The sequence below is a fragment of the Liolophura sinensis genome, chromosome 1, assembly GCF_032854445.1.
Source record: "Liolophura sinensis isolate JHLJ2023 chromosome 1, CUHK_Ljap_v2, whole genome shotgun sequence".
In the NCBI taxonomy this organism is placed as follows: Eukaryota; Metazoa; Mollusca; class Polyplacophora; order Chitonida; family Chitonidae; genus Liolophura; species Liolophura sinensis.
This window is the reverse complement of record NC_088295.1, coordinates 66,204,632-66,220,291: the sequence shown is the minus strand read 5'-3', so window position 1 is coordinate 66,220,291 and position 15,660 is coordinate 66,204,632. Positions and strand designations below refer to the sequence as shown.

Genomic DNA, 15,660 nt, shown 5'->3' with positions numbered 1-15,660 from the left:
TTTTAAATAACGTCATGCCACACGTGTATATCTCCTCGTCAATGAACTCCGAAAATCTAATAACGTCATGCCACACATGTATATCTCCTCGTCAATGAACTCCATCCAAAATTTCCCTGTACATGACTGAGAAATTAAACTTAACAGAAAGACAGTTATCTGACGACAGCCCTGGAATCTACTAAGAAGCGGTAAACGTAACTGACGAGCTGTCCAGTGATGCTGCTATTTGGCTACGTAAACTGACAGTCTGGAGCTTATCTCGCAGAGTCCACTCCAGAGATGAGCGTTTGGGGTGATCCTAAATACGTTCTTCGTGACAGATTCAAATTGAGGCCTGAATGGCTGACAACGATAAGGAATCCACACTGTCACATGTAATCGTCTAGAGAGAAAAAACACAGAGGATTTAACTCTAGGGATTGGCTATCTAGGTCTTCAAGACGCCAGGAATGATCATTCGCTGTTGGGAAACAAAGCTGGTAGTAATCATATATCAGTTGTTATCATATTCACATATTCATGTTTATCCACAAGGAAACTAATAAATTATAACCCCAAACAATTTCTATTTCTACTTTGACTGTATAATCTGCACACAACTGTGAAAACCCTGTCGTTTTCTTGAAAGACAACGTCAAATTACCTACACATAAAGTTGATCGGATCTCGCTCCAGTTTTTTTTTATTATTTACGTTGTAATATGACATACTTTGTCACTTCTTTTCAGCACAGGACTTGGAAGCTTTCATAGAAGTCAGCCTTAGTCAATTCAAAACAGTTTAGAGATAAAAACATTTTCATTTATATACTTACTTAAGCCTTAATAGTAAACCTGACCAAAGCCCATGGCAGCTTCGTTATCCTGGAGAAAGGGTTCTTGTTGGCTTATTTATATAAAGCGTCACTCGCGCTGACCGATCGGCACAGCAATGTTGTTTCCTAGAAGGAGGCTCTCATGACATACATGGTTCAATATTGGCTATAACACCCTTTTAATGTCTGGCACCACATAATGACAAAGTGTTTTCTCCCTGTTTTGCTCGGTTACCTCTACCCAATATTCTGATGGTGTGGATCTTTTAAGAATTGGATTGTTTTGGAGTAGGTCAGCCACAACAGTCCCGGATGAAGTAAGAATGAGATGGGATTTCAGATGGCCAATCAGCGGACTAGGGCACCGATCAATCTCAATGTTCCAAATGCAACATAACAGTATTCTCAATGTTCTAAATACACTGATCAATGTTCTCAATGTTCTAAATTGACTGATTAATGTTCTCAATGTTCCAAATGCGCTGATCAATGTTCTAAATGCACGATCAATGTTCTCAATGCCATGATCTATGTTCAAATGGACTGATCAAATGCTCTCAATTTTCTGAATGCAATGATCAATGTTCTCAGCTGAAGTGAAGGTTATACATTTACTTGAACAGTTGAACACCAAGGCGTACATTTATTTAACCTGGATGCTGACTGTTACAAAAAATGGAATAAGATACGTTACATGTGTCTCGGTTTTGAACTGTTGTTTGGTTTGGAGATATCGATTACTTAGGTCTCTCAAAAAGTGAATCGGTTAATTTTAACAGAAAGTCTTTTGTTGGAGTGATGCTAGAATTTATTTTGTTACTGTGGCAGATTATTCCGTGAAATACAGTACACATATTCTGTTAATTCAAACTAAAGACAGTATTAGATAAATAGGGTATTGTGTTGAATACTAGTATGACACAGTGTTATGTTATAGCAGACTCACTCTAGCATCACTCAAAAATAACAACAAATTTTCGGATAAAAATTGACAGATTATTTTTAATGTATCTTGCGAGTAAATAAATGCGGAAATACAAAGAGCGTTTAAACAAAAAAATGCTTAACTATAAAGACGATAAGTGTTTAAATTTGAACGGCAAAAAAAAAATAAATCTGCTCCATCTTTTTTTTTTTACTATAAACGCAACACGCTTCAAGAGGTCGAAATCATACAGGGCAGGAAAACCGTAGTTCTGTTGTTCACTTTCCCTTACGTGACTTAGCTGTATGATCGATCTGTCATTGTCAAATAAAAAGACGTGACCTGTCAATATGCACAAATCAATCTTGGTTCTCTGCAGTGGTAAGACCGTTTTTGTTCCCAAAGAGCAGACAGTGTCAGCTCAGACAAATGCTATTATTCAATTCCCAAATCTGTTTGCATAAGTGATCAATCAAGCCCGGCAGGCTAATTCGAAAGGACGGCTTTAATCTTGACTGTGTACATCACGCATGATATACACTATAGTTTGAGAAATATACCATGGAATATAGGCCTAGGTTTAATACAGAGTATGAAGATGTAAATGTCCATTGCTTTAACACATTAAAGATCCAGAGTTCGACGTTTGGTGTCGCAAATTTGTTTAAATATTACTGTAGAAAGTAGGGGAGGAAACTAAAGTGAACTCAGGTTCTGATGTAGATTTATTTATTAAGGGAACTTGTCAGGTGCCTGGCGAAGGGCAGTGGCTTACTGTGGCTACCCTGATTTACTCCACCTTTAAGCATGACAGCTGTCGACATATAATTCTTTTAACAGCGTTAGGGGCAAACTAAACAAGAAAAAAATTATAAAAAAATTATTAACTAAGTGTTAAATGTGCCTGAGTTAAATCATTCTTTTAGCCATATAGAAAAGGCTGGCATATGAGTGTTTCGACGCATAGATTCCTACCTTTCTCACTTTGCAGCGAATTGTCAAGCAGTGTTTATGGCGAATGTATTTGCTCCTTTGCTAAGGGGTTAACTTGACCTTCAGCATCATTTCGGTCATATGCATCATGTTAGTGTAAAGCTGCTCAAATCTCAGCCTCGTGATATCTAGAGTCTCGGCCTATTGAAGACCCCAGACATGACGCCTCCCTCAATCACAATCCGTGCACCAGGTATACAAGTAGGCGTATAACGCGTATTCACAGACAGCATAAGAACATCTCAACGCCTTAAATCGGCATATCACGACTAGGGAACGGACTACAGCTTGTAAGGTAGACTATTTAACCTCCCGGCGACTGTGTTTTGTCAGGCTCGTTCTTATCTACATCCCTGGACTTACATCGGTGTACACATTTATTTATTTATTTAATCAACTGATTGATCACATAGTGTTTAACCCGAATACTCAAGAACTGTCCACTTATGTAACAGAGGCACCCAGATTGCTCGGTGTAACATACTGACCTTTGTCAGGCTCGTGTACCTTACAAACCACCTAATTTAAAGTGGCAGTCGAACTGGCGAGTCGCCGAGATCCAGCGCTTAGCCAGCGAAGGCCATGTGTACATTGAGTCTGTGGATCGAATTCTCAAGGATAACTCCAACTCTAAATTTTCTATCGGAATGTTGTCGTCATTTGCCGATACCCATGCATAATGGATAGACATTCCAGAGCCACTAATAGTAGGAACCTGAATGCTGTATTCTGTAACCAGTGATAAGAATCTCTAATTGACCAATGGACATGAGAAAGGACCCCCCGCCCTTGTCATCTATGCGTGACCTTGGTGATAGGTTTTCTGTAGTCGCTACCTTAACCCTTAATCATCGCCTCCATGTACAATGTGCCGTTTGTTTCCACAAGTTTTCTGTCAGCGCTGACCTTTCGACATGTTTAAATAACGGTTGATTTCTCATTCACCAGGGCCTTGTGGATTTTCGTGCTTTAATGTCTGTCACTTCAGATCGTTATAGATCTATGTGTCCTACTCGGCCACATTGATTATATGTTCTCCCAACCACGTAAAGTATTCATTCGCCGTTGATCAACCGAGTACTGCGAACATTTTCAGGGCATTTTTACTTTACCGTTACTTTAACGAGTGCAAATAATTCCTGTGTATTGTGAATGTCAGATACTGTAGAATTGTTTTAGTGATAATCCAAGGTTCAAATTGCCTATAACGCCATATATGTCAGTTAGAAAGGTATCTCAAACGACATTTATGGAGCAATTTGTAAGACTGGCACCAGTTAGCCTTTAAGTAAAATAACTAAAGCCGCATTATCTTTAGGTTTATGGCGCACTCTGTCAAGCTCACCCATCCAACCTACCGCATTAATCTTTCTGTTTTAAAAATCTCGAAAATTTATCACATTAGGCAAGTACAGCAAGCGGCTTTTTCCAAAGCTTCTTAATTAAGGCTAAAACACTGATATTTTTACATACCTGTATACCCAAATTGAAAACATATTATGTTATGAGCTTTATCAACCAACCTTACCCGGCCCCATTTAGTGATATTTTTTAAATAATTTATGATAACAGTACAGTATGGTAATTCCTAATGTCGTCCTGAATTTTAGGCCTGGATCTTTTCAAATTCTGCTTAATGTCTACTTCACATCAGCGTCACTTCATAATAACGGTAAAATCCGCATTCTTGATACTTGTCCTTGATCGGCCCAATGTCAAGATACATTGTGACTGGGACATTGCGATATCGCGGTGGGGTGGATGCGTGTGTTGGTGATTGGGGGTTGGTGTGTGTGTGTGTGTGTGCTTGGATGTCACGTATGATCTTCAACACGATGTTCCAGTTTGGCATCATCAGGCGCCCTTGTGAAGTACTTGCAGATGTAGCAATACTGAATCGAAGTTAAAACTCCAAGCATCCAAAACAAGTAAATCATATGGGTTTGAGATTAGAAAGAAGCATACTGAGCTCCAGGTATATTAACAAAGATAAAACAAAAACAGTACCAAACAAACACTATTACACTGTCACATTTTCACCAATTTTTTTTTCAACAACTCATGACATTTATTTCCATATGGCGTTTCTTGACATTTCAGTTTGATTTCGCTGTGTTCTCTATATAGCAACTTTCCCTGACAAAATAATTGCCTTTCAATAGCATATCTCAAGGGAAAAAACAAAGCACTTGTTAACATTAACATCTTAAGAAAACCTGTTAAGCGGATAAATTAGTGCTTTTCTCATTAAGCCAGCAGATGTACTGCTTAAAACAATCAGATTTGAAAGCAATCTAATTACTTCAATCACTTTTTTTGAAGACAGAATACAATGGACATATATCAATCTGTCTCTTTAAACAAAATTTCCTCAGGAAGAAGTTAGATAAATAAATAAGACTGAAGGTTCTTTTAAGAACCAAAGCTCTAGGATAAAATTTATGTCTAACGGTTTTTTACTGTATATAATAAAAGAGTGTTATGCCATTGGACATTTCGTTGTACGGATGTAGAACTTATTCTGATACATATATTTAGAAAGTAATGAAATAATACAGTGTCTGAATAAATAGTCAGTAAACGTGGTTAAAATGTGAATTTTGTACGTACTCTCCAGTGCCAGTCTTTTGGGAAGTCAACACGCTATGCTAATTACACCAGCAGGCCAACTTTTGGTCATTTGAATCGACTTTGGAAAGTGATTTGAAAGCAGAAGTTTATTTCTCGTAAAAATTAAACATAAATCATAAACCGCTGCATAAATCCATCTGGTCTTGAAAAATATTCCAACAGCTTCATTTTGCAACAAGCTGTGAAGTCCGACATTAAGAATAAGAGCATGCACAGTGTTGATCCAAACAAGAACCTCCAGCTGTTTGCCTCCATGTCTGGCGATGGTCCTGGCGAAGTCGATTTTTTTATACACGGCACAAACCCTTCAAGTGCTCGTGGATATTTTCCGATTTGCTTACGATGCCTACGGAGAGGAAATGGTATTATGGAAAACATCTCTACACTTAAAAAAAAGGAACGAGGTTACATTTTGATGGCCGGATCTGATGTATTATCTTGATGGAACCCTGCCTCCGTTCTATGTGAAATACAGCCGTCTCACGCTGTATTACAGGCCGTACTATAAACCCTAACAAGATAAATACGTTAGACACGCAATACTGACTTGCGTCATTTAAATCTGCAAAAACTTCATTTCCTCAGTCACACGCGTTAATACCCGCAGCTTTGCAAGGCCAACCTTCGTCGCCAAAAGAAAAAGTGGAGACACTGTCTAACTTTGGACACACATTAGCTTACAACGTTCACGGTAGGCATAGACACACATCAAAATCGCCAAAGCAAATACTTGGAAGCCACGATCACGGTGAGCTTTTCTTCAGGGATTCAAAACCAATTAATTACACATACACTGCTTCATCTGTCTTCCCTGCTTGGAACAAGCCCAGTTCTGAAACTAAGAGCTGTCATTATCAACTTCCTCATGTGACTAATTTGATGTGACGTCATATCCCTGTACATCGTGAACAGACGTCCCTTAGCAGCAAAGTCTCGTAAAATCTCGTGGGAATGCACGGGTTTCAGATTCGAATTATACATAGCGTTGGCCGTAAGGCGACGCGAGCCTTCATCGTTGGTAAATGTGATGATTAACTGACCTGAAAATAGGACGGAAAAAAAGGTATTTGCACAGATTAAGTTAAAAAGTGGAAACAATGAAAAATAAAACTCCATTGGTGCGTCTTCTCACGTTCAATGGAGATTAGTTCCTAGATGAATTTGGAATTGCATTATGTATGACTTGTCAATATGGACACAGCCTTTAGCATGCTGCTGTTTAATCAAGAAAAAGAGAGAGAAAGAAAAAAAAAGAGGTGTAGGCCTCTCAAAAAATTACTTGAACAGATTACACAGATTCACCATCGGATCTTAATTGAACGAGGTCGGAGAGGTTGTCTCAGTGTGACAAAAGCCAACGATGAACACATTTCATTGAACAGCATGATATCGTTAATTTGAATACTAACCTAAATTAAACATGTGTTTTCCGGGATAAATGTATTAAAAATATTTTTGGAAGAGTATTTTTTGACTTGTAGCAAGAGGCGTCTAATTAAAGATTCACAGAATTGCCTGTGCCATCGATGTTATGTCTAGTCTTCAAAGCTGTGTTTCCACCGCAGCCGATAGGCCGACTCAGTCCGGTTACAGGTTCGATTCAAACACACGTTTATTGGCCTGGCGTTTTAAGTCACGGGGTTTGTTAAGTATCTCCCGAAAGGGGATGTTTTATTAAGGACACTCTGGATTTCTTTACCTATAAATCACACTGCCGTCGTATAAGTGAAACGTTCTTAAGTACTGGGTTCAACAATTCTAATAAAATAAATAAACATTGATGGAAAATGATTAATCCTTTTGTTTATGCAATATGAAGTGCAAGTAAAGTTTCGATTAATCAAGCGTATATAATCAACTGACAGACAAAGGAAGAATGAAGACTGATTTTGGTTTTATGTTTGATTTGGTTTGAACGCCCCTTTTCTCGTGGTTACGTCCTTGTGCGTCAGATGTCATCAAGTATGCATTATTATGACGCTTTTCAAAAATCGCGATATCACACGTACAGGAAAGATTTCCAAGAATTCTACTGGCGCCACATATTACGAACGCCATGACACTGGTCTGGAGTACCAGGTTCTTCAACACCAATCCTTAATTGCTTCGTTATGCATCTTCCAGTATCAAATTCTACAAAGTGTTTGGTTGTATTACTTGACTTCAGATGTTACTAAGGCCTTTTTCATATGACGGAAACATTCTAATAACGACCTCGGATGTACCTACCAAGCCTGGCTGCAACCTGGCTGCAATCCAACGGCGGAGCCCACCAATATAGACGTTCCAGTTTAATAATCAGAAGGCCAATTCCCCAAAAACGTTTACCACAACCCACCGAAGAACTATGCAGAAATATACTATCCCTGGAGCCAGTCTTGTACACAGGAGTCCTGGAATTCAGTATTGTGTAAGTTTGATATCCTAAACTTAATAACTGGCAATTTTCTTTCCTGGCAAGCCAGACAAATGTCAGTACATGTACACTATTTACGCTTTCTTTTGGCATGGCATTCCAGTGAGGGAGCACCATTAATATGTCGTTTCCTGTCCTGCTCGCGACAGGAAAACATTGCAAAAATAACGTTGAAACTTACCTTAAGTCACCAAAATATAACCAAAGCAAACCGGTCTCACCTGTGATTGACTGGACATATCTTATAGTCGATACGGTAAGCTCCACACCGGCAGCGCTGGGACGGCTTCCCGAGGCAGGGGACCCTGATCCAGGTCCCAGGAGGCTGGACGTCGATGTGCCTCCTTTGTCACAGTCGACAAAAACCATGAAGAGCTTGACCCGAGGGAGACAGCGAACCTCGTCCTGGCTCTGAATCAAAATGTGTGGTTTGATGGCCACTCTGACGCCATCGAGTCCGCGGAGTAAAGTGTCCGTGAGTGTCTGCACCAGGAAACCGTTGTCCTTGTTTAGGACCACGATACAGATCTCGTTCTTCAAGGAGACCCCGTGTTTAGGAGAATACGACAACACCCCATTCTGAAAGAAGCAGAGAATATTTCAGACATGAAGATAGAAATCGGATGGCTTCAACTACTGTGAGTTTATAGAAATGTCTGTATGCAAATCATCCCAGCCTGACAGGAAGTCTTGTTATTTCAACTTACGAAATGTAAGAAATAAAAGAAAATATAACATGCTGTAAGACAAAATGTCTTACAGACAATAAAGAATAAATTTTAAACAATGTCTCAAAATTGGATTCCAGTAAACAATAAAGAACCTCTTTAAAAATCCATGCACACTGTCATAGTTCAAACAATTATTCCTGTGGAATGGGGATTATGGCTAGGCTTTATGCAAGGGGTCTTCCTGTAACATCTGGTGTTAAAACCAAAATAAACACAACGTCCATAAAAGGCTTGTAACTTACTACCCCAAAGACTGTTCGGATTACTATGGCAATCGTCAGACAATCATAAAACTGGTGACAAAAGACAATAATAGTATGTTAAAAAACTGAAACAATAAAAGTTTATTCCAGACCTAGAAGGTATGAGAAATGTGTGGTAGGAAGGGAGAGAACGGGACATTTCTGAAATTATTTCATGAAAGGCGAAACATTTCGGTGTGATGTTGAAACTACATGTAATTATATGATAAGGTACACGTTATTAGGGTTAGTAGGTACTTTAGTCTGAGTGTTATTGCTGTTCACAAGGGTGGCTCCGTTAGTACAGCCTGTTGCTACAGCCGGACGAGGTTCTCTTTCCAGTGTGGTCTTCTCAACGACCCCGGCCCTAACCGGTCGGAGGTACAAAGCAGAGAGATACTTCTGAGGAACGAGGATAAGCAGGAGTTCGAAAACGATCACCAGTACCATCCCCGCACCCATCACCTCTGCAAAAAGAGAGGAGAATAGATGTCTTGAGAACTATAGAAGAAGAAGTTGTTACAAGGATTAGCGATGTTTCGATTCCATTTTCCTGAAATGTAGCCATACTTTTCATACGCATCACTGATAATATAGAAATTGGAGAGGTCTTAGCTTTATTTTTTGACTGAATCATCAACGAACCCCCTCGAACAATACATATCAACGTTAATTCTTTGTGATAGACTTTATATAGTGTTTAACGAATCGCTAAATGATTAGTTTTTGATCTTTTGCTGCGTTTTTGTTGTGATATTTCCCTGGTATTTACCATCACTTTGGACCCTGTTCTCTACTGAAGTCAGCGACATTCTCATAATTCGGTACTGTTCGTGAAGAGAGTCCAGTTTGCGGAGAATGGCAGAGAGCTTCTCCACCAGCATTCCATTCACGTCAGACTGATTCAGTACTTCTTTCTCCATAACTTCTCGAGCGATGACCTGCTCTTTGAACGCCATTTCCAGCATCTGAAGACGATTGGAGATGTCGGAGAACACGTGTTTCCAAGGACACGTGTCTGGAGTTTCGGACATGCATGTGTCAGAGTCCCGAGAGAAGAACACCTCGGCGCTCCATGAGACAAGCGTGTAAGCTCCAATCAGGGCCAGCAAACACCTGGAAAAAGATATAAACAATCATATATATAAGCTACAGAAATCAATAACCACCTAGCACCTTGGTATTTTAGGGTGTAAAATCTTTTTTCGGTACCAGTCAGCCATTTCTGGTGCACAGGTGCATGCTTGGTAGCAAAATGATAGAAAATGTTCAGGATGAGCTTAAATGATGAACGTTGAGACTGGTGGTGATGAGGCTGCGAGTGATGTTCCCTTGGCGTTGCCAAACACTCCTCCCAGCTGCTGGCATAGCAAGGTCCAGGCTTTGACGGTCAACCTACGTCAGATTTTTTTATGGTTGCTTTCTCAATGGCTTGGCCAGGTATGCACCAAAACTTATTGGCCACAGAGTGTAGGGGGAGTGAGTTACAGTACTAAACATTAACATTGTCGCTCATGGAAAATTAAAAGGGATCTGAGGCCATATGCCATGCAAAGTGAGAAGAAAGCCACAGGAGTAACAACATATATAATGTTGCTAAGAGAATTTTCACAAAATGCTTCACAAAAACATGTGCTTATAAGTTCTTAAGGAATTTTGATTCACGGTAGTCAGGTTTATAGAAGCGGGAAGTCTCAGTACCCGAATCCAATGACCAGGTATAAAAGTGAGGTCCACACAAGACGATGTTTTAATGGAAAGTGATGTTATTTAACTGACGAAATTTTCGCCATTTGGCTTAATAGCAAATCACAACTTGAAAGAAAAGTTATCTTTAGTTAATACTTCGTTATTAAATGTCGTTATCGGAGTTTATACGGTATATGTTTAAAGCTTACAGGTTTTACGTTCTTAAAAGCTCCTGCATGCATTTGACAAAAGCGCTTTTGAAACTGTTTCACATTCAGTCAAAATAGTTGTTTAACTCGCATTGTCTCACGCACTGGTATTTCCGGAAACTCTCGTAAGACGTAATTCAGGTTCTTTCTCCCTTTTTTCTGAAGGCTTTTAAAGCTGTTTCTTCTAGTGATACGACAATTTGTTCCAGGAAGCCTGGAACAATTTTAAATACAAATACGTTTTTCCCGTTATTGGCCTTGTGCCTGCAAACCTGAGACTAATCGGTACAATGGTGATAATGCTGTGACATTTACACTTCTACATTTACGCTTATTGATCCATAGGCGTCGCCAGAGGGAGTGAAAGACCGAGAATGAAAGAAATACGACACCCGCTTAATGGATTATTTAACAACCAATAAAACACACTCAGTATGCCGTTCCTGCTCCCAGGATTTCTTCACACAAGACGCAATAATTTACATGTCCATGATTTCAACAAGTGAGTAAAATCGGATACCTAAGTCTCGATGTACTTAACGAAATGATAAAATAAGCTGTACTTCGTAAAATTTAAAGAATAAATAATATGTGCTGAGAAACAGACTTTCCAAATTACATTTTCAGCTGGGACAACTAGGTATTCCAACAGTGCAGTGCAGCGATGAACAACTAGGGAATAAAACAGGAAATTTGCAAGACCATTTGATAATATAGACAGTAAAAGATTGATGTTTCTAACTGACCGTCATGACCAGAATGCTGGAATATTGCATTATACTTTTTTCAGCAGCTCTGTAAAAATGTACAGCAAATTCATGCCACTGCAGCACTGAGTTTACGATACACTTTTATCATCAAGTTCATACCAGTGGGACACTGAGTGCACGATACACTTAGCAGCCCTGTACAGATTTTTAGCACATTCATGTTAGTGCCACATTGCGTATATAATGCACTTTTATCATCAAATATTGTTGGAACATTGAGTGTACAGTGCACTTTTATCAGCAGCTGTGTGTAAGTGTTTACCAAATTCATACCAGTAGAACACTGGGTTTATTTTACACTTTTCAATCAAGTTGTGCGTGATTCGGTCCAACAAAACCTTTCAATGGAACATTCCTCGCGCCAAATCACGCCGGTGTCAAGCTGAACACACACACACGGCACTGTGCTGTTACAGTGCAGTTTCTGTGAATAACGCCATCGATTTCCGAGTGTACATGCACAAAAAATGCAACTTGTCAAAGGTAAAGATAAAAGGGTATAACGTTTGGGGCTTCTATGTCCATGCAAAAAGATCTCCCTAAAGGATTTCCTAAGAAAGGTGAATATAAGGACGTGTAACAGTTGATTTTTTCCTTTTGATTAAGAGCTATGTCTTGGAGTGTTTTTCTTTTCCCTTGGTGGAAGCGAACTGAATCCGGAGACTCTCTCATACTGATCCTTTCACATTTTTCTCAAAATGATCTGACGTCAAGTCCGTACTTAATAATTTAAAGAGGCCGACATTTCAGCCCTAAGGACACTCACAGGAATTATCGAGGGCAAGTCATGAAATAAATCGACCGTTTTTCCCAGAAACAGAGCCTCTGCTCAGAACTGACAGTCAGTTGGACAAAAAGCACTTTTCATTGTTCCACACTTTCGAAATTACATGGAAGCTTTCCGTTTTCATCCAGTTCACGAAGACTGAAAGTAGTCGGGCTAAAATTGCAACGTGCTAGTGCTGTCCACGTTGGAATGTTTAAACAGCAACTATTTGAAAAGATTCATACTTACACAAACACTAAGAGCGCCAGAGCCAATCGTTTTTCATTACAAAAATAGAAATGAAACGGTTCAAAGAAATTTAGTTAAAAACTTATAATAGCATATATTTCGTGCTGAGGGAAAACGAGAATACTGAGATTTGAGGTTAGTTTAGAAAGTAATGTGAGTGTTTTTTCGTATTAAGGAGATTAGAAGTTGTTTTAACAACGTTGTCTGAACAATGCGATTTCGCTAGTAAAATATGAGGTCTGGGTTTGTGTTGTTGGAAAGTCTACTTTCTTCGAATCGGGGAGCTTTAGCGTTTTTCTAAATATACGATAAAACTGATTGACACATTGGTCAGTCTGTTAGGGTTAACAACAGGGTTAACGGATTATGTAGGCTACTGTCCCTGTGTTTTGTATCGTTATTAAGACTGTAGTAAGTGTGACAAGCAACAAGCAAGGCCAAAACAAATCGCACAAAGATGAATTAGATGTCAGATGAAAATCTATTAAATAATGACCAGGAAAAGAGTTCAATTTATATGTTTCTTATTTTTTTAGAATTTTCAAACATGGTAAAATGCCTCTAAAGCATAAGACTGAGACTGGGTCGGTTGGGATCTAGCAGGAATCAATGACGCCACACCCGTATCCTTGAAACAGATAAACATGGTCCATTCGGCTAGTGCATTCCTAGATGCCTAGAAGTGTTAAGTGGTAAAAATACAATGTTATTGGCCACAATTTATTACAGTATTTTATACTGTTGAAAAAGTTATAGGAAATTTTATACAAAATAGTTTCTTGGACAATCAATGATAGTGTGACATATACATCAGCTAATGTTTTTCTTCGACGTGGTAAAATACATTGTACTTCCTTCCACATATATTAACATGCCCCAGATTTTAAACAGTTCTCATAATGTATAATCACCGACGTTTAGCAAGATAATATGTCAAAAAAAGCAAATTTGTACCTGCAACAGAAGCTTAGGTCACCCTGACCTGATCAACGAGGCCAGTAGGCTATCTCAAGTAGACTGGTGATTTATAGAACTCTAACGAGGGGTTTATAGCAAACTACTTGTTTCCAGACCCTTGGTGACTGCATGGAAACTGGTCAGGATTGCACTATAGCCAATGCATCAAGCATGGTGTTCCCTGTGTTCCATGCATTTGCACACGCACACTATTGTCCGAGTGATTCTCTTACTATAATATAACACAGTGTCATATTCAACATAATATCCTGTGAGTGCATTAGAATCTTTATGTTAAATGAATAGAATATATGTGTTACATTTTACAAAATAATCTGGTGTAATTGCAGTATACATTCTAAAATCACTCAGACAACAGACTTTCGGGAAAAGTTAACAGATCAATATTCTGAGTGCCCAGTTGAAGAAGTCTGTGTCGACGCATTACCGCAGCAGCAATAGTCATGTTTGTTTAGCAGTCAAATCAACCAGAGTACGTGAGTCCGTATTGAGCAATTTTTTTATCCGCCAACGATATGTCATAGTTCAGGCATAATGACGGCAGCAGCCCAGAGCAATTCGTCTTGCTTATTGCTTTTTAATCAGCAGTAATGGAAGGCCAATGAGTGATGAGAAACCGTTACACCGTATGGTTTTCAATTAACGAGGATAAAACCACGGCTGATTATTCGTCTGTGTAATTGTTTATGCATCAGCATAAGAATTTATTTGACGAAATCAATTTTACCATTACCTGTTAATTAGCATGTAACAGCGAAAAACTTATCACGTTATTGTCTGCCACATAGGAGCCCAGTCTCTGAAGGTGGTCGTTTCTGGGGAAGGCTTTACACTTAATGCTATCTAGTATTATACAAAGCTGTCAAGCATCATTTATCAATAGTCAAAGTGGGGAGCATTCTAGTATCACGGTGACAAAAATGTAGTATTTGTAAAGCTAAGTTGCGTGCATATATGCTTCTGGGGCCAGTTTTTCAAAAGTTTATAAAAAGTTAAGTCAGGCTTCAATTTTAATACCAGTATTTTTTTTCTGCTTAAGTGCTAAAACAATTTGAACAACTGGGCCCCGGACTTCCAACCGTTAACTCGTGCCAACATGTTTGATCTGCTGAATGGGAAATATTCCCCGCCTAGAGTAACTCGGGTCCAAACTGTGTAGTCTATTGTTCACTCCCACCTTTGCAATGAGGATTTGTGGGCAAGCTGGTAACACAATACTCAGGTATTGCAAGAGGACAGTGGTCAGTCTGGCTTTGGCCCGAGTTGCCATTGCGCCGGGAGAGGAACATGCACCTCATTGTAGTGAAGATCAATAGTGTTTTGCAGCCACATAGCAACTTCGCGCCATAAAAAGAGCAAATGTACCAAACCACTGTTTTCCACCCGCAGTCCATACATTCTCAACTGGACTTTTTTTGGTCTCTCTTTATACTTTGCTTACCAATTCCTATACGGTTTAAATGCCAGGTCCTATTGATGGATAGCTTGTCACTGGTTTTCGTCTATTGGCTATGAGTGGCCGCGAAGCCGCTAATTTGAGACTAATCGGCTTGGCTCTCATTATATTTCTGCAGAAAGGTACTCGTGGCACGCTCCCGTATTTACGTATATTGATCTACAAAAAACTGCCAGACGGTGAGGTGGAATACGTATGTACCCGGAGACTAGAATGAGTAAGAGACACACAATATTTCTACCCCTTCATGGACTATTTAGCACAATCCATAAAAAAAGAGTGGGCCAAGAGTGGCAAAAAGAAGGAGAAATTCACAGTTTGACATTCCCTTGAAGACACTGTTAAAACTCTTCTTTGCAACGTACTTAACGATATAAGATTTCGCCCGTGGTGTTTACTAAGGCGGTTAAGACTCTCCCAAGGCGTGCATGAGAATAAAGTATCAGGAAACGCCTATAATCAAGTGCTCAACCCGATGAATTCTAGAACTGACTTTCCACATCTTACTTTGGAATTGGAACGCCCCATTCAAAGTATCAATAAACCGTGTTGTTTAGAGTGGCTAAGTTAAAATCAGAGATTGTTTTAAAAGCATCAAGATTCCTAATAGGTTTAATGACTCCAGGAGTGTGCACTATACATACCAAGTTCCACAGCCGATCGTCCCCTGGGCAATGAGGTCACAGGTTCGAACCCAGCTCTGGCTTGTTTGGCTGTGACTTTAAATCAGTAGGTTAGTATTGTACCTTTCCACGGGCGTTTATTTACTGTCCATTCCGTTTAATTCA

General features: G+C 39.3%; 1 protein-coding gene across 1 annotated transcript; it reads right to left on the bottom strand.

Annotated features, from left to right (window-relative positions):
* Positions 1-4,710: 4,710 nt before the first annotated feature.
* On the bottom strand, positions 4,711-9,801 carry LOC135463438 (uncharacterized; the record flags this gene model as incomplete). The annotated part of the gene is made up of 4 exons (XM_064740701.1): positions 4,711-6,406; positions 8,004-8,361; positions 9,014-9,222; positions 9,528-9,801. Coding segments are annotated over 4 exons (1,083 nt in total), but the record flags the coding sequence as incomplete, so codon positions are not given.
* Positions 9,802-15,660: the final 5,859 nt, after the last annotated feature.